The sequence below is a fragment of the Astatotilapia calliptera genome, chromosome 3 (genome assembly GCF_964374335.1).
Source record: "Astatotilapia calliptera chromosome 3, fAstCal68.1, whole genome shotgun sequence".
In the NCBI taxonomy this organism is placed as follows: domain Eukaryota; kingdom Metazoa; phylum Chordata; class Actinopteri; order Cichliformes; family Cichlidae; genus Astatotilapia; species Astatotilapia calliptera.
In genome coordinates, this window is record NC_137424.1 from 52,766,758 (window position 1) to 52,789,401 (window position 22,644).

Consider the following 22,644-nt stretch of genomic DNA (forward strand, 5'->3'; position numbering starts at 1 on the left):
CCTGCCCTGAGGCTGGAAAAAGAGCTGAGAGCTCAGGTAAGACAGTGTGACAAAGACCAGTCTGGCATCACTGTCACTTTACAAAGACAAACACATTTACAGTGTTTAAGTGAAAACCCTGTAAATTTGTTTTTACCTGTAAACTTACAGCAAAATTCTGCTAGCAGGTGTTTCACTGCCACACATTAAAAACGCACTGATATTAATGTGAGTTATTTAATTACTGTCATTAAAGTTGAAAAAGTTGCCATTAAACACGAGAAGGCAAGTACACCCACTTTGAATTCCAAGGTTTCACACATAATAAAATAACATCTGGTCCAAAATTGAGTAAATACAACCTGAAGTGAAGAACAGCCCACAATGTGTTACACTGTGTTCTTGTTTATGTAGCAAAAATTAGGCCAAACTGCAGAAGCAGTGTGAAAAACGTTGTATACCCTATGATTCAGTAGCTTAGCTCGTTTAGCAGCAATAATTTGGATCACTTGTTTCCTTCATGATGTTATGAGTGGCTCACATTGTTGTTGTGGAATTTTGGCCCACTCCTCTTTACAACGTTGCTTCAGTCCATTGAGGTTTGCAAGCGTTTGTTTATGCACAGCTCTCTTAAGGTCCCACACCAGCATTTCAGCAAAGTTCATATCTGGACTTTGACTGGACCATTGCAATATGTTGACTCTTTTCTTTTTAAGTCATTCTGCTGAAGGCTGGTTGTTTGTTCACATGCATTTTTGCCTTATAGCCATTCCCACATTAATGGGCAGCAACAATTATTCGTCTAAGATTATTACTGATGTCTATCCTCCACACATATGCAAACTCCACACAGAAAGACCCCGGCCTGATGTTGGAATTGAACTCAGGACCTTCTTGCTGTGCGGCAACAGTGCTAACCACCGTGCCGCAGTTTATATTCTCAAGGAAATTTAAATCTATTATTTATTCATAATGAGTTTACGAGCCCATTTCTTTGCATGTCGCTGCATTCTTTTACATGCATTCTTTGCACGTAGAAACTGCACTCTTATTTCAGTTTATGATATAAGACAAGCTTACTATGGATTTTGTTTTCGTACTGGATTTATGTTTTTGTTGGGGTTTTTTCTTGCGGCATTTACATAATAACAAGGGCTTAAAATGGCCTCTGTTAGCTTTTTTAGCTGTGAAGTTAAACCTTCACAAACATCTGTCCCACTCTCTGCCCACTCCTCCCTCTGTTCATCTCCCCTCTCCTTATCCAGTCAAACTGCTTAAAATGTGAGCTAATGGGAGGCTGTCAGTACTTCTGGGTGCTGTGTGTGTGTGCGTTTGCCTGAAGTAGAGCCACCTGTTAGTGTTTGTTGTGTTTATGCTGCCCTCCTGTGGTCACGACTGAGCGGTGCACCTGTGAGCTGTGTGAGTCATTTAGACAACATGAATTTTTGGCTCTTTCAAGACTAAAATGTATTTTTCATTAATTTTACTGTAATTTCTTTGTATTCTCTAACTGAATGTGAACCTACAGTAGCTGTGCCTCTACTAGGACCACATATCACTACTTGTGTTATTACATGGACTACACGTGAGCCACACTCACATGTTAACTCTCCCCGTGGGTGTGCAGTCTAGGTTTTTCTGCTTGCAGTTTGGTGAACAGTGATCATGTCTTCTCTTTGCTCTCAGGGTCGTCCAGGAACTCTCGGTGAAGTTGGACCGTCTGGACAGGACGGGCCACGTGGGGTCCTTGGGCCTTCTGGGCCAAAAGGAGAGAAGGGCCACCTTGGGCTGAAAGGACCGTCGGGTCCAAAGGGAGACAAAGTAGGTGCTTCAGATCTTTACGTTGGTTGTAATTTGTTTTTCCCATTAAATGTGATTCGTTCACTCAGTGGCCACCTTGTTAACCCATTAAAACCAATGGGAGTGCTGGTTTTAGGTCAAACTTTTAGATCAAAGGAAACATTAGCACAAAAAATATCAGCAGTTCCTGAAAGCATCATTTCTGTTCTTTTCCTGTAATGTCATTATGGTAATCCCTGGTAGGGCTGCACATCCAAATCTCAACGAATATCACAGAAAGCAGAAAAAACAAAATAATAAAAAAAACAAAGTAAAATAAACCCACATTCAAATGTTTGTTTTCTGTAGAGCTGCTTCTCACTCACTCACTTTCTCTTCTCTCAACCAACCTTCTTCTCGGGATTACCGTAATGACCCTAATATCCCTGACACGTGCAGAGTCGCTGCTTTCAAGAACCGTTGGAATTCTTTTAATTTAGCAAAACATTCAGCAGTTACTGGAGTTACAGGTGTTTTTAAAAACATTAGCAAGACACCTGTCTGATGCCAGTAAAATACATCTACTACAAAATATCTAAGTTAATGCAAAGATTTAATGAGCTAATCACAACTCCACGTGGCATGTAGACATGTTCAAACTGGGCTTCAGAATATGTAAGAAATGTGATCTCAGTGACCACAAAAGCATCTCTGGAGTTTACAGAATAATCTGAGAACAAAATCTCTGAGCAGTGTTTTCGACACCTTATTGAATCTGTGCCATGAAGAATTAAAGCTGTTCTGAAGGCAAAATATGGTCCAGTCCAGTATCAGCAAGGCGTACCTAATGAAAAGATCCATGATGTATGCACATACTGTGTATAACTAATTAGCAAATACATTTTTTTTAATAATATCGCAGTTTGCTAAATATAATGCTTCATGCAAACATTGTACATTCAGATTTTCTACACCAAGCACGCAGTTGCATGTTTTTCCCACAAGGTGTCTCCATTTAAAGTTATTGTATATTTAAAGTATTTATTATCTTTGCAGGGACCAATGGGAGTGCCTGGATTCCAAGGAAGTGATGGTGTGCCTGTAAGTAAACAGATGCAAACGGTATCCATTAATTTCCTTAATGAGGTTTCTTGTCATTAAAGATAACATCAAGTTTTTTTCAGATTTTTTTCTCTTCCTCGTCCTTCACATTAAAAATTCCAGATCATATTGTGTAAAAAGTGCAGGAATATAGAAAAAAATGATCATGGAAATGTAAATATTCTAATGAGAGGTCAAATTATAATTTGTCATCATGTCCTTATTATCCTTCGCTGTGCAGGGTCACCCTGGTCAGCCGGGCAGCAGAGGACCACCGGGACTGGATGGCTGTAACGGGACCAGAGGAGATCCTGGAGATCCCGGCTTTGGGAGGGGATACCCTGGCACCAGTGGATTTCCTGTACGGAAAGACATCCTGTTTCATTCACCTCACATATTTTAATCTCACGTATAGCAATACTTCGAATATTATATTTACATACAGAGACAGAGATACTGATGTTGTGTTTGCCTCCAACAGGGGCTGAGTGGGCCCAAGGGTCAGAAAGGAGAGCCTGTATTCATCTCGGAGAATGCTGTAAGCTCCCACTCATGCACACTGATGCTGCTCACAGGCTGATCTCTTTACCAAGGCAGTTCAGCTGTTTGCAGTATCAAAATATTGCAAAAACTTTACTTTTCCACTTCCATTACTCTAATTTTTTATTAAGTTGGACAAATCTTTTAGTTCCTGCATCTTTTCCTCCTTAATCCCCCATCCCATCATCCTTACACATACAATCACAATCTCCTTATAGGGAAGCTATGGATTAGAAAGAAAAGGAAGTCCTCTCTAGCAGTAAAACCACTTAATATTTGAGTTTTGATTGGTTATCTAAATAAACTTTATTTCAGTAGTCAGTAGGACAACTGAAGGTGTGGAAAAGTGAAGCAAAGGTTACTAATATTTTCACAAAGATAATTCTCCCGCAATTGATAGTTCAGATTTCCTCCAGCGGTCATTGATGAGTGGTTGTTGATCAAAGCGATCCAAATGTCGAGTCACAGGCAGGCAGATGTAAACGAAACGTGTCAGAGTTCATGAAATAAAGAGGTAAATTAAACCTGTGCTACTTTATAAAGAGGCTAGGAACACAGGGTGATGACGACAGAGCCTGAGGAAATGACAACACTATTTGTACATAAAAGGGTAATCAGGGTAATGGAAGGTAACGAGACACAGATGTGTGGTTAGTAAATGTTGTTGTATGTGTTTTCTTTGCATTTTCTAAGCATCTCAATTTGTCAATAAACTCTAACACAAACTGAAACTAACAACCACAAGTTCAGCGACATCTTTATTGAGGAAAAAGTCCAACAACCTAAAAACAAACAAACATAAACCTGCACTGAAAGAGTTTTTAATTTAGGTGATATTTGTTGATCTCTTTGACACATTGAACTGCAAATTACCCAGCATATGAAGGAAACGGGTTACTGTGGCACAACTTTATTGACATTTGCAGCATGAACACATGACATGAGTGAACAGACAGAACGTTTGCGTGCAGCAGGACGACGTTACTCGATGGCATCAGCTGGATCGACTGCCAGCCTGATACAGTTTATTGAAAGCTGCTAACAGATTTAAGTTCTCATTTACCGAAGCTGCTGGAGTGGCATTGAGCCCACTTTGACTCCTGCTGATAACCATGAGTAAAAATCCCAATGTTTGCCACAAATGAAGACGACCGTGTTCTGCCATGTGTGCAGAGGTGTTGGTGCATCTTATTTATTGTTTGCTCTTCTCTTTATTGCCCTCATCTAGGCCATACAGGGTCCCTCGGGTGACCCAGGAACCCCTGGCCCACCTGTAAGAGTTTCTTTCACTATTTCACCCAACAGCATAAATATTTAATGCAAGTAGTAGTACGACTGAGCTCTGTGAAATATGCACTGGATGTTAGCAATGTGTGGTCTAAAATAATGTTACACCACAGTGAAAACAGCACCGCTGTGTAACGTGGGTTTGTTTTCATTTGTTTTATGTCTGCAGGGTTTACAAGGTCTTTATGGTCCAGTCGGTTTTCCTGGTCCCGAAGGACCTGAAGGATACCCAGTATGTAAACTCATTTATCTGTTTCCTCTTCCTCAGACCGATCCCTGCATCTACACCTTCACATTTCTTTTCTTTTGTTTAATTAATTTCTAATTTGCAGTATGCTGAATGCAGTGATTATGAAGGAAAAACTGTTCTACTGCCTTGTGTGACGATTGCTTTAATATTGCTTTATTAAATATCGTACATTCATAAAAGTTCTATGCAAGAAGGCATTTAGGTTTTATGTAACAGCGTGTTTAAAACTTAGAGATATTAGTAGCACATTTTTTTAGCTTAAAAGTGGTATAACCTGCAAACCCTGTGATAAGTTAGTTCCAGTCACATTACAGCCAGAATGTAGGTTTATTTATCTTTAACTTATTGAGCTTAGTCTGACTCTTTGTCCTGTTTATAGGGCCCACCAGGTCCTCCCGGTCCCCCAGGGCCAATGGTAAGTATAATGGTACACTGAAGGGACATATCATTTCTTTGAATTTAGACAAATGGCTGCCTTTTGGTAGCCTCTCTTATTCTCTCATTGTTGTCCAGAAGTACATATGAACCTTTTTTGTTTTTAGGGGAGCCGTAGTGACGCATCTCAAGGAGAGAAAGGAGACAAGGTACGCTGTAAACCACAGAGCTCACAACAGATTCATCAATTTAAGTCACACGTACACAAGCAGCACTGCTGATGCTGCTCGTGGCAGTGATTCATTCATCGCACACGCGTGAAAAAGACCGCAAACAGGAACCATGGTTGTGCTCCCTTTATGCTACAAATATGGAAGCAAAGTGTTCTGCGTCTAAAGTTTGCCACAGTCAGTGTAACTATCTATGTGTTCATTTTTTATGGTTTTATCTGCAAAAGCATGTTTTATAAGTTAGATTCCTACTCAGAGTAAAACAGAAGCGTGAGCAGATTGGACAGAGTTAGAAATGAGTGCATCAGAGGAACAGCTCAGGCTGAGCAGCTTGAAGACGGTTAAAGAGAGGCAAGGCTGAGATGGTTTGGATATGTGCAGAGGAGGGAAGAACAGTGAAGATGGAGCTGCTGGTCAGGAGGACAAGAGGAAGACTTCAGGGAAGATGTGTGGCTCTAGTGAAGGTGGGCATGCAGATGTTTGGTGTGACAGAGGAGGATGGAGGGATAAAGGGAACATTTGAAAAGAAAAAAAGATTAACAGCACAGTATAAAGAAGGGTGGGCTTTAAGGTATGAAAGCCTTGTGATTGACAAGTCAGCAAAACGTCCACTGCTCGCTAAACACATTTGACTGCAGGAAAATAAGCCTGTGACTCATCTTTTCTGTACAGTCTGTGTTTAAGATTAGGATGTAGTCTCGTGTCACAGAAAGGAGAAACAGGAAATCAGCAGTGAGGGCATGCAGGAAATAGCTTTGTCTCCTTTTAGAATTTATACCAAGTTACATTTATTTGTTGATGGAAGAATCACTATAAGATGTATATAAATGTCTGCCCCCAGTTTCTTTCCAAAGAAAGAAAAAATCTTTCTATTTGTTGGAGCAAAAACTTGTGTTTAACCTCACGGGGACCCAAATGCTAATAATAAACTGCTATTAAAGCAGAGCTCAGATTTAAGTCATTATGTTGGTGAAAAACGTTCTTTAACCACCGTTTCACGTTGTTTTGTAGTAAAATGTTATGGATTCTATATTGTAAAGCAGCCATTCCCAAAGGGAAAAGTGCTGTGGCCCCCTTAAAGCCAGAAAATTCTGCTTTAATTCACTTTGTTCATAAGTGATAATTTCATATTCATGATAGAATTAGTACACAGTGTTACTGTGGCATGCCTGCAGTACCTGCAAAGTCCACCAGGGGGCCCCAACTGACACTTTGGCAATCACTGCTCTACAACCACTAATGACAACAGCAGGCTTTAAGTGCTCCAGCTGTGTGTGTGTGTGTGTGTGTGTGTGTGTGTGTGTGTGTGTGTGTGTGTGTGTGTGTGTGTGTGTGTGTGTGTGTGTGTGTGTGTGTGTCGGCTCGAATGACACTAAAGTTCATTGATTTAATGCCGTGCATGTTAACATTTTGGTGGTGGCACAGCCTGCTCTTCTTCCGTCCATTGCATCCCTCCCTCCTTCTCCTTTTAACCCCACCCGTTCCTGCATCCCTCCACCTTCCTCCTCTCTCCATCCTCTTCTTGACACATGTGTTGGACTGATTTTTGCATCTGTTTCCTGAATGATAAAAACAATCACATGAGCCTCTGCTTGTTTCGGTCTGGTTTGTTCTTCATGTGATCCGTGCTGCCGCTGAGACAAACGCAGACTCCCTGAGACAGATCGCTCAGCTTAATCCTGACCAGCTCAACTCCAAGTTCAATTATTTTGGCAATTTCTTTTCTTTTCTTTAGATCGGGGAGTTTGTCCGATGTCCAGTGGCTTCACGGACTGATTTCTTTATTGTTGAATGACAGCTCAGAGATTTCTCACCATAATTCACCCAAAATTCGTCCCATCCATCCAGTTTTAAAAACACCTCTCCAGTTCAGATTTGCGAGTGGGCTGGAGCTAATCCCAGCTGACTTTATGTGAGTCTATCCCACCCTGGACTTTTACCAGTTGAAATTTCTGAGTTGTCACTCTGGAGGACTGTAACCTGTGGGCTGTAACTGGGTGCTGCAACCACTCGCTCCTGCTTCCTGTATGATTTTATTTACCCATCTTGACCACATCAGGCCTCTGGTGATGATTGCTGAGACTTGTAGGTCATTCTCCCACTCCTTGACTTCTTATTCACCACCCGCTCATCAATCCACACACCCGCCCATACCGATTGAACAAATGGCACAGGTGCTACTAACATTCATCTTCCTCACACACTGCATGCATGCTGTGATCAACCAAAACCCGTAGCGACTGAGCAAGGATAAAAACAGGGATGAAGTGAATGTGGAAACAGCTGGATCTTCTCCAGCCTGGTGAAATGCACTTTTAGGATTGGATTACACCTTTTTTCAGTAAACAAATGTGCAGCATGTGTATTTCTCTTTAATTCTGGCCTTGAATTTTTATACACTGACTATAATATATAAAGTGTCACTAAGCTTTCTTCTTTTTTATCTATCACGGCTATTATTCCTTTACCTTCTCTAATCTGTTTTTGAGCCTTATATTTATATTTTACCCTCTTTTTTTGCCTCCTTTTTCTTTTTCTAAAATGCAGTAAATTTATATGACAGAAAAGAGTCCAACTGTAAGGCAGCAGTTTCTGCGGACTACAATGTTTGCAGATGACACTGTGATCTGTAGTGAGAGTCGGGAGCAGGTGGAGGTCTGCTCTGGGGAGAAAAGGGAAAGTCAGTATAAGCAGGACAGAATACATGTCTGTGAATAAGAGGGAGACAGGTGGAAAGGTGAACATGCAAGAAGCAAAGGTGGTCAAGGTACTGAGGTCAAGCATTCAAACAAGGAGCAGTGCACAAGAGAGGTAGAAAAGAGAGTGCAGTCAAGTGGGAGTGGGTGGAGCCAAGTGTCAGAGGTGATTTGTGACAGAAGAATAACCGCAAGTGGGAAAGAGAAGATTTAAAATATGTTAGTGAGACCTGAAATGGTGTATGGTTCGAAGACAAAAGAACAGGAGGTCGAGCTGAAGACGTAAAGGTTTTCATTGTGAAAGTCCAGAATGGATAAAATTAGACAATTATTTTGTGTGTCAGCGCAATGAGGCGACAGCTAAATGTCACAGCTGCCACCAAAGGCAGACTGTAGTGTAAACGCTGTCTCCAGGTGGAAAACCAGAGGAGTGATACACCTCATGTTGTACAGCGTACAGAGTGTGCAGGTGTCACCTTCTCGCCTAAAGAAGCTTTAAAAAGATCTACTTTCAATATAAGGACTGATGTCCCTTATCGACTGTGTGCACATTTATATGCATAACAGCAGGTTAGATTAACTTTGATTAACATTAGTTGCATCTGATGCTACTCTGCTTCACACTGTACTGAGAGTCCAGATCTGCTCTGTTCAGTGAATATAATTTAATGTGATTTTTCAAGGTGCTGATGCTATTTTCTCACCTTTGCTTCAGTAAAATAATCCTCCCATTCTCTCCTTTTCCTCTCCCCTTCTCTCCTTCCTTCCTTCATTCCCCTCCTCTGCTCTTTGCGTCTCCTGATTGGCTAACAGTGTGTTTCGTGTGTATTTCGGACTCTAGGGTGACGTGGGTCTTCCCGGACCCAGGGGTAGTCCCGGCGACACGTCGCTAAGCGGCCCAAAAACACTCACTATCTACAAAGGAGATAAGGTAACACAGCAAAGGAAGGGAAGGAGCGAAGGTTTTTGAGCTAACACAACAGACACACAAAAACACACGCAAGGATGTGGTGGGGGTTTCACTGCAGAAAGTAACCAAAAGAAAGAAGTGCAACGATGCAGCAGTAGGCAGGCCAAAGGTCTAATAAAGAAGAGGAGCAGTGATTGCAGCAAACCTTACAAACCTCAGAGAGGAGGACGTGCTGGAGGGAGGAAACAAGGAGCTGAGGGAGGACGTGAGGAGACACGGGGAGAGGTGGAGGAGAGGTCGGTCATCACTGTCCAGACTCACAGAGAGCAGCAGTCGTGCATCTTTAATCAGAATTTGGAGAAAAAATCATTTACATTTTTCAGCCAACCTGATTTTTTTTATTAAGATCATTTAAGAAATACAGTATTTATCCCATATTTGTTTTACAGCTGTAATAAAAGTAATGAAAGCAACACAGATGCTGCAGACTGTGAGTGTGAGAGACAAACTATGGCATTAAAGGTGCTGAATCATTAACTGCTGGAAAACCACTGAGTTTAGGTTCAGTAAAAATTGCTCTGCACCAAAACCAGGAAGCTTTTATTGTGAAAGGTGTTTGGATAAAATAGTTTTTCTTCCTTGGGATGTGTTGTCATTGTGCAATGTGTTTGAGGCTTATAACGTTTATGCATTAAACTGCAGTCTAGTGAAGATGGCAAAGTGGACCCTAGTGAAAAGTTTCTGTTATAAACTTTTATAAACTGTTATAAACTCAGCATGTCTGAGCTTTCAAGTTCAAACTATTGATCCTACATTTTTTGGTAGCTTTCAAACACATGACACAGACTGACACATCTTGAGTACAGACAATTTTGGAAACATGAGGAGATCTGCCAAAAGAAATCAAATCTGTTTATAATTAGTTAAAAAAAACTTAAAATTGAATCTGACTATTACTGTCTGAACCTCCTTCAAAGTTTCTGTAAGTAGGATTAAAGTTGTAAAGAAACAACAAACACCAGCCTCTCTTCATCCTCATCCATAAAGCTCCTCGCTCCTCTCCTCGGCCTGTGCTCTCTTCAGCCGCTTCCTGCGCGGCCTCATGCCGTCCATCCTCCAGTCCACAGTCTGCCCTCTCTTCCCCTAAACGTTCCAAAAGCTGGGGTTGTTTTTTCCCGCGCTTCGTCAGCGTAAACAGCTCTTTCTTCCTTGGTCACCGCATCCAGGGCGACATGGGCTTGCCTGGTGACCCCGGCCAGCCAATGATCAATGGCGTTGTGGAGTTTGTGGGTTTTCCCAAAGGAGACAAAGGAATGCAGGTTTGTTGGGAAACACGAGTCATAATTAGCGTTTTATTTCACTGTCACAAAAAAATCAGTTTCAAACATAAAAAAGTCATTTTAATGGTGGCAACAGCCTGAAAGTGATCGACACCATCATGTGTTGGTAAACTTGTATGCTTCACTTACTTACATACTTTTCTCCCAGGTTCACTGCTTTATGAATGAGAGAAACGGACATTTTTCTTTGGTGTAACCGACACATCCAAACCAAGACTTCCTGTTATGTCCATGTGTCACTGGGAAAAGTAGATTTTTAATTATTGCCACATGACAGCGATGGTCATCTAGCAGATTTCTTGAAAAGCGAGCTCTCTATTTGCCCAACACATATTGTTTTTGCTTCATGCAACCAAAGCACGCTCCAGCGTGGCTGATCAATATAAACACAAGCAAAAAGCTTCCTGTCCTTTACCAAGACTTTGTGCGAATGCATCTACCTTCTGTTTGTAGAGGCGAGCAGAATAGTTTCTGAGCCTATGGCCACTCAGAAAGTTAAAAACCAACACTATGCTAATGCTGCAGCTTTATATTGAACGCATTCACAACACTAACATCTAGTTTTGTAACGCTATCGCTAATGTCAGGGAACATTTCCCCTGATATAATAAATCAGTTAAAACATGCTTCCCAAAACGTATTAAAGTAGGAAAATGCACGGCAAAAAGGACTCTTCTTTTATTTCCCCTCTACAAAAAAAGGTATCAAAGAGAAAAAAATCTACAAAAATAAAAGAAAAATGGAAACTTTTTCCTGGGAAATGTGATCCTTTTCCAGGGAGGTGACAGACTCCCTGCATCACTGAAAACAGTAGGATAGATAAACAACAAGAACAAAAAATTGAAAGGGTGAAGGTGACCAGCTGACCATATACCTTTTGAGCATATGAATTCCCCTGGGAAATACCACTGAGTGATATTTACTCATCGCGTGGGTGAAATCACCCCATGTTAGTGCTTTAGGGTCTAAGCAGACAGCAGCAGCCACATTAAGCTGTTAAATGACGAGCTGCATGAGACCGTTTTCTTAGCAAGGTGTTGTTTTTATCAGACTGAAGCAGGATTAAATCAGATCACAGCCGCACAGCGATGGAAAAACGCCACATACGTCACGATAATGACAATCCTTTCTTTTGGTAGCTCTTGCTCCGAGACCTCAGTGATCTCCAGACTTTTATAAGACCTTTTGCATGCCTGAGTCAGTAAAGGTTTCACAGCTGGAAGGTCAAATAATAAACCTCAGGCTACGTGAATAAGAGACAAATGGAAGGAAAAGATGTGGAAAAATGACGTCTTTAATTCCACTTCATCAAAACTGTAAATTAGGGAGGCACTAACAGTCACTGTTATTAAATTACATGCAACAGACTTGAGGCACAACAGTGCTGCATGCATTTCAACAAGAGGAGTACGTCTACTTGACTGTCCAGCAAACTATGACTGTCGCAGACGATCCTGATTTTAGCACAATTAAATACAAAACCCACTTATCCCCCAAATTGTGACGCTTTAAATGTGCTCTAGATAAGAACTGAATGCAATGATTTGCAAATATTTTATGAATAGCTGAGAAAATGCGTAATGTTAAGAAAAATGGTTAACTGGCCAAAGGTGAGTCACATGACTGGATATAAAAAGAGCCTCTCAGAAGTAATGCAGGGCAGAGGTTCAACAATTTGCAAATTGTCGAATAATTTCAGAATAATGTGCTTCAATATCAAATTATTAATACTTAAAATATGTCGTCATCTACAGCGCATAATATCAAAAGATTTGGAGAATCTGGGGGAATCCAAAGATTCCTATTGGTTGTCTGTGATCTCTGGGTGCTCAGACGGCGCGGCATTAATAACAGGAATGATTCACTCATGGAAATCATTCCATGGGCTCAGGAACACTTCCACAAATTCATCCACAAAATGCCAGTTAAAGCTCTACCGCGCAAAGAAGAAACCACACGTGAACAGGATCCATGATTTATTAAAGGCAATGAATGAAAAACAAATGGGGATGGAGTGCGTAACAAGGATGGATTTTTTGCTGTTGTTTACTTTGCTCTCTCGTTGCCTCTCTCAAAGGGTGACCCCGGTCCAAAGGGAACTAAAGGATACCCTGGAATACCCGGCCTACCTGTAAGTATTCAAACAGTTTGCTTGTTTATTTTTTATTTCATGCCCACCATGCAAGATGCATTTTAGGAGAAATTGTGATTCAGGAGACCTTCCTTTTTGTCGCTGAATCACAGGGACCCTTTGACTATCCTGGAGAATATGGAGAAAAGGGCATTCCTGGATACCCCGGGAGCAGAGTAAGACTCTGCGCTTTTTGGCTTCAGTTAAAGTGCATTTAGTGACATTACTGTTTGAAATTCCTTCCTTATTTCCCTTTGTGAGGGGAACCTCACCATTTCCTCTTCTTCTGTGGTGGGTGTTGTTTGTGTTTCTGCCAAGCAGGGGGCTCCAGGGTTTAACGGACCGCCCGGTGTTCCAGGACTGCAGGTAGGGTTTGTAAGACTGTAAGCACAGAGTAATAGTTCTCACATTAATTATGAGCCACAGAAAATACTCAGCTGGCTTACAGGTGAAAGTAATTGTTTCTTTGCCTTCATCCCCACAGTTATCCTCTTATATTAGACACATGGTCTTTCCTACATAGAAGAGGAGATCCATCTACTGTTGTAGTAGATGGATCTACTATATGGATCAAATATAATTTTACCTTTATTTAGTGAATTGGGGTTTCATGTAAAAATGTAGTTGATGGTCTTAAATCATAGAAAAAAAGAGCAACACATTTGTTGCCCTTACTCCATGTTAAGAATCATATTCATGTGCATTCACAACCAAAAAGTCCCATAAAAACCAAGAAAAAATACAGTACATACTTCGAAGTACACTTCAGATAACCTCATAATATCTATAGGAAACTCAGGAGTTACTGCATCCTCTTATTTCCTAACTCATGACAAAATATATATATTATTGTCAACACAGACACCCCTGCTGCATGGCATGATAGCCATTAGTCTTTAAACCTGTACAGTATGTTCAATTTAGATTAATTTTTCTTCTTCTACCCAGGGACCCAAAGGACGTCCAGGCACCCCAGGCTCATCGGGCTACCCAGGATTCAAGGTAGAATCACTGTTCCTCTAAAGCAGATGTATGGTACAAGTCGGGTATTTTCTTACAGCTGTGTTTTCCTATATCCTAATAATTATAAAGAGACATCAACATTTCTTACTAAAAAGAACTTTTATATCATTTGTAGTGAACCTGTGAATTTATAACACCACAATATATCAGATCCACACGCCGTAGGCATAAAGGCAGCAGCTGAAAGGGCAAAGTTTGTATAAAGCTTCTCTGCTATTTCACCAGCAGATGGGGCTACTGTGCTCACACTGATGGTAGCAATTTTTATTGCTCTATCTGTCACATATACTACTCTTGTTACAGAGGTAATGACAACTTGTAAAAGCGGATATTTTTTAATATAAAACATTAACAATAATTAAATTGCCTAATCACGGATCTTCATTTATAGACACTATCCTAGCTTAGCAGTTACAGGACATTTCATTAAACCCTTTTGACTTCTTGGTAACATATATCTAATCAGCTGATAATATGGCAGCAGTCGTATTTGGACATGTTGACATGGTCAAGATGACCTGCTGAGGTTCAAACAGAGCAAAGAATGAGGAAGCAAGGTGGGTGAAGATGCCTTGTTAATATCAAAGGAGAGCGGCTTGACTACTCTGAGCTGAGAAGAAGGCAGTAACTCAACAACCGCTCATTACAGCCAGAAGAGCAAACGAGCATCACTGAAAGCACAAAATGTTAATATCACTCTGCCACAATGACACATTTTCAGATACACCCTCTGGGTTTTATGGTTAGCTAACTGAAAATGGTTACTTATCTATATGTTGGTTTAGAGAGATGATACCATCAATATTTCTGCTCTAACCTGTTTTTTGGGTACATCTTGTAGGGAGACCAGGGAGACCCCGGACCCCCAGGACCTAGCTCTTTTGTTAATGGGGGTTATGCTATTCAAGGTAACACCTTGAGTTTTTTTTACACATGTGTTCCTGTGAACCACCGGCCCTTTAACCACCTCTTCTGTGATTGGTTGCAGGACCTCCAGGGGACTCGGGTTTACGTGGCTTTCCAGGACCCCGGGGTGACCAGGGACCTCAAGGCTTTCCAGGACCTCCCGGCCAACCAGGACCTGATCGTTTTGGTCCAGGTAATACACACAAATTCACACTGATCACGGAGGATTAACCACCATCAGTAATGATCTTTAGACAACAGAAGCTGTCTGTGCACACAGGTCTTCGAGGTCCTCCTGGGCCCAAAGGTGTAAAAGGAGAAGTGGGTGACCCCGGCTTACGGCCCACTGGTTTTGAAGGTTTCCCAGGACTCCCTGGGCCCCCAGGTCCCAGTGGCCTTCCTGGACCTCAAGGCCCTCCAGGTACATTTACACAAAAACAGCAGATAAAGCTCTGTGGTCCTTCCCTCTCAGGCAAGCAGAAGTAGAAACCGAATATTTGAAAGTACAGCTTTATTTTTATTTCCTCCAAATTTTCTTATACATGTTTGAGCTTTGACTGTTGTGTAACTTGTGCTCAGTTTCTGTTACTGTTGGGGTTACGGGGATTCAAGCAAAATATTTTTCAGTATATAAAAAATAGGTTTTTACATTTTAAACACAATAAAATTCAACTACTCGGTAGAAGTGAAAGACAAGACATAGAAACACTTTCAAATATAACAGCTGACTGACTTTGCTGTCCTTCAAGGCACAAACGCTGAGCCCTGCTACATCTATCCTGATACAGGTCAGTCCTACAGGTATCCCAAAGGCAGCCATATTTCTTTGAAACTCGCCAGCAACAATCATGCTGCCAAAGTGAAATTCAAAACCACAGACTCAACTTTCACAGCCAGCATCTAGCTGCCACAATGCTTTATTTGATCACTTCTGTGCTGTGGAGGGAGCGGTTGTTAGTATAGAGTGTAGCCAGCTTCAGTCTTGGATATGAGAGGCTCTCTCTACTGATCCAAGCTGCTTCTCTCATCTCTGGTGACAAGGTGTCGCCTGCTGTGAACGTAATTCACAGATCTCATGTGGACATTAACGCTTGCTAGCAAAAGATTTCTTTAATGACTGTTTATTTGTAAAACACACACATGGAAACACAGGAAGAAACAGTCTGTGTAACATACTGGAAGGAAATCATTGGAAAAACAAAAGATGATTTCACTGGCATGGAAGATGACTGTGTTTGGGTATTTTCTTTGCCGGGGTAAGGCTCCGAACTGCAACAGGCTGTGCATGCTGCTTCTGGTGAGTAGCTCTTAACCATGACGGTCGATGTAAAATCACTGAAGGGGTTCATGTTGTTTTACATTTTAAGATGACAAAAAATAAGCCTCTCATCTTGCAACAGCAGCTTAAATCTTTTGTCGAATCTGGAAACCAAACAAAGCAAACTAACCTGATTTTAAACTGTGGCTTCGAGCCGCACTTCCGCTCTGCTGGCTTGAGTAATTCCTTTTCCGGTTATTGAAAGCTTGGTTTCAAAAGCAGAAGCAATAAATCAGTTCAAGAAACTTAAACAAGTATAAAGTGTTTGTGTAAAATCTTAAAGTAACAATTTGTGACTTTTAAAACTACTTTGCGGTCAGTGTAACCTCTAATGGGTGTAGCTTTGCGTGTGTGTTTGTGCAGGTGACTCTGAAGGTCTACCAACTGCTCCCCCTGGAGGCCCCGGGCCGCCTGGTCCCACAGGATTTCCAGGAAACATTGGTGCCAAAGGGTTTAGAGGTACACGCAGATATGCAGACTTCATGAAATGAAATGATTTGTTTCTCGCAAAAAATATATTTAAATCATCGCGTATTTCAAAATGAGTCAAAATTGTTGTCGAGAAGTGAAGAGGTGAGTGAGGAGTTTACCCACACAGTAATAAATGAAAAGCAAGCAGCAAAATACAAATACGAAGCATTGGTATCCAAGGAAACTAAAACACAACTGGAAATGGAAGAAAAAGTGCGACAATCTACAATTCTTAATCCCGCCGTCCTGCAGGCGACCCTGGTGACTGCAGATGTTCTGGAGGAGACTTCTCGGGGTTAGATGGACCACCTGGACGTCCAGGAACCAATGGCAGTCCTGGCCTGCCTGGGGTGAAGGGTTTTCTTGGAGACCCCGGTTCACTAGGCTTCAGTGGTCGTCCAGGACCTAGTGTAAGCAAAACTCTGCCCTTGATATGACTTGAATGGGAATTATTAATAATAATCATCATCATCATCGTATTAATCATAATGATAAGTAATTTAAATGCATGCATACCAGTTTCTGAAGTTTCACATTTCTGTAACTTTGCAGGGTCCTCCTGGTCAGCGGGGCTTCCCCGGGCGTAAGGGAGAGAAGGGGGCTCCATATTACCCCACCCTAAATCTGGGGTTGAAGGGAGTCATAGGAGATCCTGGACCCAGAGGACCTACAGGTGAAACAGGAAATCCTGGAAGAGACGGGCTGCCTGGCTTCCCTGGATTTCCTGGACCCCCAGTGAGTCCTTCGAAACACAGTTTACATATTAGTTCATCTGCAGAAAGATTTTCATTTAATACGTTTTTAAAAAGACGTCCAAATGACGATCATTGTTTCCTCTTTCCTCTCATATATTTTCTGTCCTTTCATTTCGTGTTTTCCCCTTTCTTCTTCTTTTGTTTTTCGTCTCTCGCTTCTTTGCTGTCTTTTCATCTCATTCCCTTATTTCATTTCTTCTCCTGTATAATTTCTGTGCCTTTCTGTTCTTCCCCTTTTATTTTGTATATTATCATCTCTTTACTTCCTTTTTCTCTTTTCCTTCCTTTTATTTTCTTTTGTCTTCTGTTCTCTCTCCCACCTTTTCATTATCCTTCTTTTGTTTTACTCATATTTTCTACCACTCACCTTCTTTGCTTTCCCTTTTTTGCTTTCTTTACTTTCTTTTTCTTATATTTCCTCTAACTTTCCTTTTCTCCTTCTTCTTGGTTTTCTCTTTCCTTTAATGGCCTATCCTCTTTCCTGTTTCCTTATTTTCCATTCCCTCTTCCATTTCTCACCTTTCTTTCTTTTCTTTTCTTTTCTTTTCTTTTCTTTTCTTTTCTTTTCTTTTCTTTTCTTTTCTTTTCTTTTCTTTCCTTTCCTTTCCTTTCCTTTCCTCTTCTCTCCTCTCCTCTCCTCTCCTCTCCTCTCTAGGGTGATGCAGGCATCGGCTCAAGGGGAGAAAAAGGATTTCAAGGGTTTCCAGGTTCTAAGGGACGTCCTGGAGGCCCTGGTGAGCCGGGCATTGGCTATGATGGAGCACCCGGCTTGCGTGGAGACCCTGGAGAACCCGGTATACCTGGTTCTCCAGGTATACCGGGTTCACCTGGAGAGAAAGGTAAATAATGGTGTTTTGAGTGTGTGTCCGTGAGACAGAGAATGACAGAAAATATGTGAATGTGTGTCATACAGTCTTCTTCCACAGGGCGATATCCACACCACCTCATCCCATCACTGTCCATCCTCAGCACACAACAGTTATCGTCCTCACATGCTAGATCATTATAAGACCTCTGTGAGGCAGCCTGTCCAGGACTTGGACAGAGCTTGTGGCTCTTGTTAGATTTCCTCTTCCAAAGCAGCTTCCTGCTCTCCGTGTTTCCTCGGCTGCAGCAGCAAACGATTAACGAAATGATTAACGGTCTCCATTAATGTACTTACACACTTCACCTGCAGCCAACAATCTATAAACTGCTTCCTTAATGGAATGATTGATGCTTAATGATGATGATGTATTTGCTGATTAAGCTAAAACGACTGTGCTTGTTTAGTCTCAGAACAGGTGAGAAGTTTGATGTTTGCCATGTCTGGCTTTTTACCCAAAAATCTGCTGCTAAACTAAATTTACATAACCAAACCAAAACATAGTTTATGTGTGTTTTTTCCTTTGCAAATCTTTTTTTTTTTTAGCTTATCAACAGTCAGCTTCTAGCTACACTTTTGAGTTTTTTGCTACAGCCACAATGAATATAAAATGATGGCGGCAGCAGACGCCCGCATCTTCCTGAGACTAAATGACACAAGCCTTTCGGCAGCAGCTGGCCACTCATCTTTAGTATGAATGTGTGCTTTCATACCATGACGACTGATTAATTTTTGCTTTTAATATGAAGGTTATTGTCGCTGGCAGGAGTTAAGAGAGAACGAAGTGTTTGGATGCATCGCTGGCGCACAGATGCCCCTCCTTCCTCTCTCTCCTCTCATGTTGACGGCAATAATCTGTTTTTGCCTGAACTGAATGAACTTATTGCTGATTTGCTGATACCTGTTGTGATGAAAACCCAACTCAATGGCTTTATTGGGGCATGCAAATCAACCTAAGTGGCTTTGTATGCTGCCACCTTCTGCCTCTCCCTCTCTCTCTACCTGTCTTTATCTCCCCCATCCATCCATCCCCTCGTCTCTCTGACCTCCTTTGTGCATGTGTATCTATCCAGGTGAAAGCATCTGTGAAGGGCTTAATGACGCCGAGGAGGGACAGGGTGGGTAACTGATTCTTTTATCCACCAGCCAGGCTAGTGAGCCTTTGACAGAACCTCTAGAGTTAGTTGCAGGCAGACGAGCAGCTGGTGGATGACTATGCTGCTGCTGTTTACAATGGAAGCAACCTGTTTGGTCTGTCCGATGGGTTTCAAAAAATGAGCATTCCACATTCAATGAATGATGCTTCAATTATATGACTTTCAGAAACTAGAGAAACTTTTTAGGCCAGTAAACCTCCCACAAACAGTTGGGTCCAAAGTTATTGCAATAGTGTGTAAAGAACTGTAAATGTCATAATTCATGAAACTAAAACAGAGAGAAAAGAAGACGTGGTATCAATGATGACCATTAAAAATATAACCATGGGTTTTGCTTTAGTCAAGCCTGTAGGACCTCGAAGATAGAAAAGGGAAAAATTACTCAGTATATTTAGGGAGACAAAATAACTTGTGATCATAATCCAAACCTAAGCCTATAATCTGGTTAAACAAAAGTTGTTGTCTTCGTTCCCTAATTGCCAAGATTTGGGCATAAAAAGAAAGAATGATTCTGATTGCTTGGGGTTATAGTTAAGCTTAGGTTTGGCACAGATGATGACTTAGATCTCAGAGGGTTAATGATGTGATAGCCTGGATGTAAGCCATTCATTAGCTTTGGGTTGCCAGGTTCTGCATTTTCCTAAATAGCCCATGTTTATCCTTTTTATCATTCTGCCCTTGTAATATTAGTAGACCCTTGGTAAACACCTAAGAAACTCCAGTGTTTCTGCAGCTCTGTCAAAAAGCATTGTGTCAAAGATATTTTTCACAGTCTGGGAGACCAGACTATTGTTTGAGGTCTTATTACAGCTTATAAATGTTTCATAAGGGAAGTCTTTTCAGAAAAAGCCCCAGCCTCCTTTAATCATGGGAAACATAGTGCACTCTGGAAACTACTGGCTAACTGTCAATCATTTGTTCATGACGAGGCCGATGGAAGCTTCTCGCTCCCTGCATCTTCAGGGTTTCCACTCAGGCCCAGTCAGTCAATGATTGACTGTCGAGCTTCAGGGCTGTTTATACGCGCTCGGCTTCCAATCAAAGCTGCTGAAATCTTGCGCATGTTTTCAAGCCAAACCTCTGCTAAATGCTTTTAATTAATGAATGAAATGAAACACAAAACCTGCACTGGATTTCTAATTCCCATTATCTTCTTAATATAAAGAATTTGCTTCTAACTCCCTGCACAAAAAGTCTCTGTTGGCGTGAGTGGAGGCGATAGACAATCAGCACCTCAACAAAACATTCACTGAATATAATTATCCAACATTTTACTGTGTCACTGTGTTTATCTTGCAGTTATTTATAATAATACATTATCACATATGTCTACCATGGTGTTAAAGTTGATGTTTCACTATACTGAAGTCTTTGTTTGTATTTAACATGTGATTTTGACCTGTGCTACATTGCGCTACTTCAACTCTTTGCCCTGATTTGATTAGTTGAAAAGAATACACAACTCTAAAACTGTGTATATATATAAATAGGTATACATTTGTAGATGTGCTATTATGTGTCCAAGTGTTCACTCTAAATGTGTATTCAAGTGCTTGAGGTCTGAATGCTAACCTGTGTATGACTGCTACCAGGACAAACTCTGGCTTGCGTATTTACGGGTGAGGCAGGAGACCCAGGCGATTCCGGTTTCCTTGGACAACCAGGTACGATTTAACAGATGTCTTATGGTGATTTTACAGCCTTAAAGCCTTAAACTCTATGATGATCACAGTTAGGCACAAACACACACACACACACCTTTACACCATATGTTCTCTGATTGGCTGCCTATCCCTCTCTATGACATCACGGATCCAAGAATAAATTGTAGTAGTTTAATTTTACACAAGATGACCTCAACATTTCAAACGTTGCCCATGTTTAATGCACCAATCTACCAATGGAACAACAGGAAATGGAGAAAAGCATAATAGGTCCTCTTTGCATGCACTTTCACATTGTTCATTTGTAGATACAGGTGCAAATTGCATGATTTTACTTTGTGGCTCTAGGTTTTGTAGTTGATCTATTAAGATTCTCAATCAGTGTTTACAGAAATAAGATGAATATGTTCATTAATAATTTTATGAAACAACTTTGTCTGTATTACTGCTTGTAATGTTGTTGTGACTATTGCTTACAAACTGGGGAAACAAATCATCAGAATGATTGTGCCTCTTTGCCAGGTCTTAAAGGTAAACCAGGGCTGCAAGGGCCCTCTGGACGTCCAGGGTTTGATGGCCCCAAAGGAGAAAGAGGAGACCCCGGCACCGGAGGCGTGCGTGGACCTGAAGGTAAAATTGCGTGGTGGGGTTTCTCTGTACCAGACTGCAATAAGACATAACATGCAAAAGTCAAATAATTACAAATGAAACTCAAAGTTTTTTTTATTGTAATGTGAATTGAATTGTGTAATTAATTTAATTATCCTCTAATCTCTGATTTAGGCCTTCTTATAATGCAATTACATGGCAGGGATAGCTGGTGTGTTTATGAATTGGACCCAAAAGCAGACACAAGATACAAAAGAAATAGAAGAACGAGGCAAGGACATGAAACTGAATGCGAACATGCAAAAATGTAACTGTGAAATAATCAAAACATGAAAATGAGTATGAGCATGAACATGAACCCGGACAGTTGGAAACTTTGACATGAAGACAACCAAACAGCCCGACACTCAACAGAGGAAGATGGGCGACTTAAACACACCGAAGGGTAATGCTGGAAGTGGAAACAGCTGGGGAAACACAGCTGAAACAAATAAACATGACGCCACAGGGGAAGCAAAACTAAACACACTGACCATGGAAACAAGACTTACAAAATCAAGCAGGAAACATAATGGAGCATAGACACGACAGCACAAGGGTGACAATTAGAACATGGATCAGAAGGGAGAGACTAATGCACTGGCATAAATGAAAGTGAAAACACAGAGGACGAGACCGACTACACAGAGGACAGGAAACGACTCGTAAATCAGGAGACATTGATGGAACAAAAACTAGAATAAAACTCAACTAAACCCCAACTAAATAATAACACCAGAACTTAATATTATCTCAATCTTAACATAATAAAATCACAAATACAAAATAAACCCAAAACACCGGGTCACAGACCCAGCCCCTGACAGGTTTTTCTTTTGCTTCTAGTGCTGCATTTATGATTAGGCAGTTACTGGAGGCTGTGCCGTAAACAAAATGACATGTTTAAAACATGTCAATAAACATGGAGATCTTGAAATGTTCGCGTTGCAGGGGCCACGTCTACAACCATGCGCATGGGCAGGTGATGTCTTCAAAGCAACCTTGGTGTTTCAAGATGGCGTTAAAATGGCAAAAAGACAGTCAGTCTGCTATCACTTTGTGATTAAATAGGATCAAGTGGTAATTACATGCAATCTGTTTGTGATAGCAGACTGATTACCTGGGACAAATTGTCAAAAAATCTGTTCACATAAACTGCTTACATTCAGAGTGCACACAGAACTTCATCTGAAATCAAAAATTCTGAATTTCCCCCACA

The 22,644-nt window shown here is 41.1% G+C and overlaps 1 protein-coding gene across 4 annotated transcripts in view; it reads left to right on the plus strand.

The window, feature by feature from the left end:
• col4a6 (collagen, type IV, alpha 6) overlaps positions 1–22,644 on the plus strand; it is a 143,315-nt gene that overhangs the window by 104,374 nt on the left and 16,297 nt on the right. Inside the window, exons 5-28 of one of the 4 annotated variants that reach the window (XM_080298513.1) lie at positions 1,666–1,800; positions 2,815–2,859; positions 3,101–3,220; positions 3,341–3,397; positions 4,628–4,672; positions 4,856–4,918; positions 5,316–5,351; positions 5,479–5,520; positions 9,079–9,168; positions 12,565–12,618; positions 12,732–12,794; positions 12,940–12,984; positions 13,567–13,620; positions 14,483–14,549; positions 14,630–14,740; positions 14,828–14,968; positions 15,297–15,335; positions 16,229–16,324; positions 16,589–16,746; positions 16,889–17,071; positions 17,747–17,930; positions 19,030–19,074; positions 20,706–20,777; positions 21,300–21,407. In XM_080298513.1, coding sequence (XP_080154639.1) covers positions 1,666–1,800; positions 2,815–2,859; positions 3,101–3,220; positions 3,341–3,397; positions 4,628–4,672; positions 4,856–4,918; positions 5,316–5,351; positions 5,479–5,520; positions 9,079–9,168; positions 12,565–12,618; positions 12,732–12,794; positions 12,940–12,984; positions 13,567–13,620; positions 14,483–14,549; positions 14,630–14,740; positions 14,828–14,968; positions 15,297–15,335; positions 16,229–16,324; positions 16,589–16,746; positions 16,889–17,071; positions 17,747–17,930; positions 19,030–19,074; positions 20,706–20,777; positions 21,300–21,407 — 2,053 coding nt within the window. Of the gene's footprint in view, positions 1–1,665; positions 1,801–2,814; positions 2,860–3,100; positions 3,221–3,340; positions 3,398–4,627; positions 4,673–4,855; positions 4,919–5,315; positions 5,352–5,478; positions 5,521–9,078; positions 9,169–10,373; positions 10,467–12,564; positions 12,619–12,731; positions 12,795–12,939; positions 12,985–13,566; positions 13,621–14,482; positions 14,550–14,629; positions 14,741–14,827; positions 14,969–15,296; positions 15,336–16,228; positions 16,325–16,588; positions 16,747–16,888; positions 17,072–17,746; positions 17,931–19,029; positions 19,075–20,705; positions 20,778–21,299; positions 21,408–22,644 lie in introns of all 4 variants that reach the window. The other 3 variants (XM_026162553.2, XM_080298515.1, XM_080298514.1) reach the window with 3 other exon arrangements.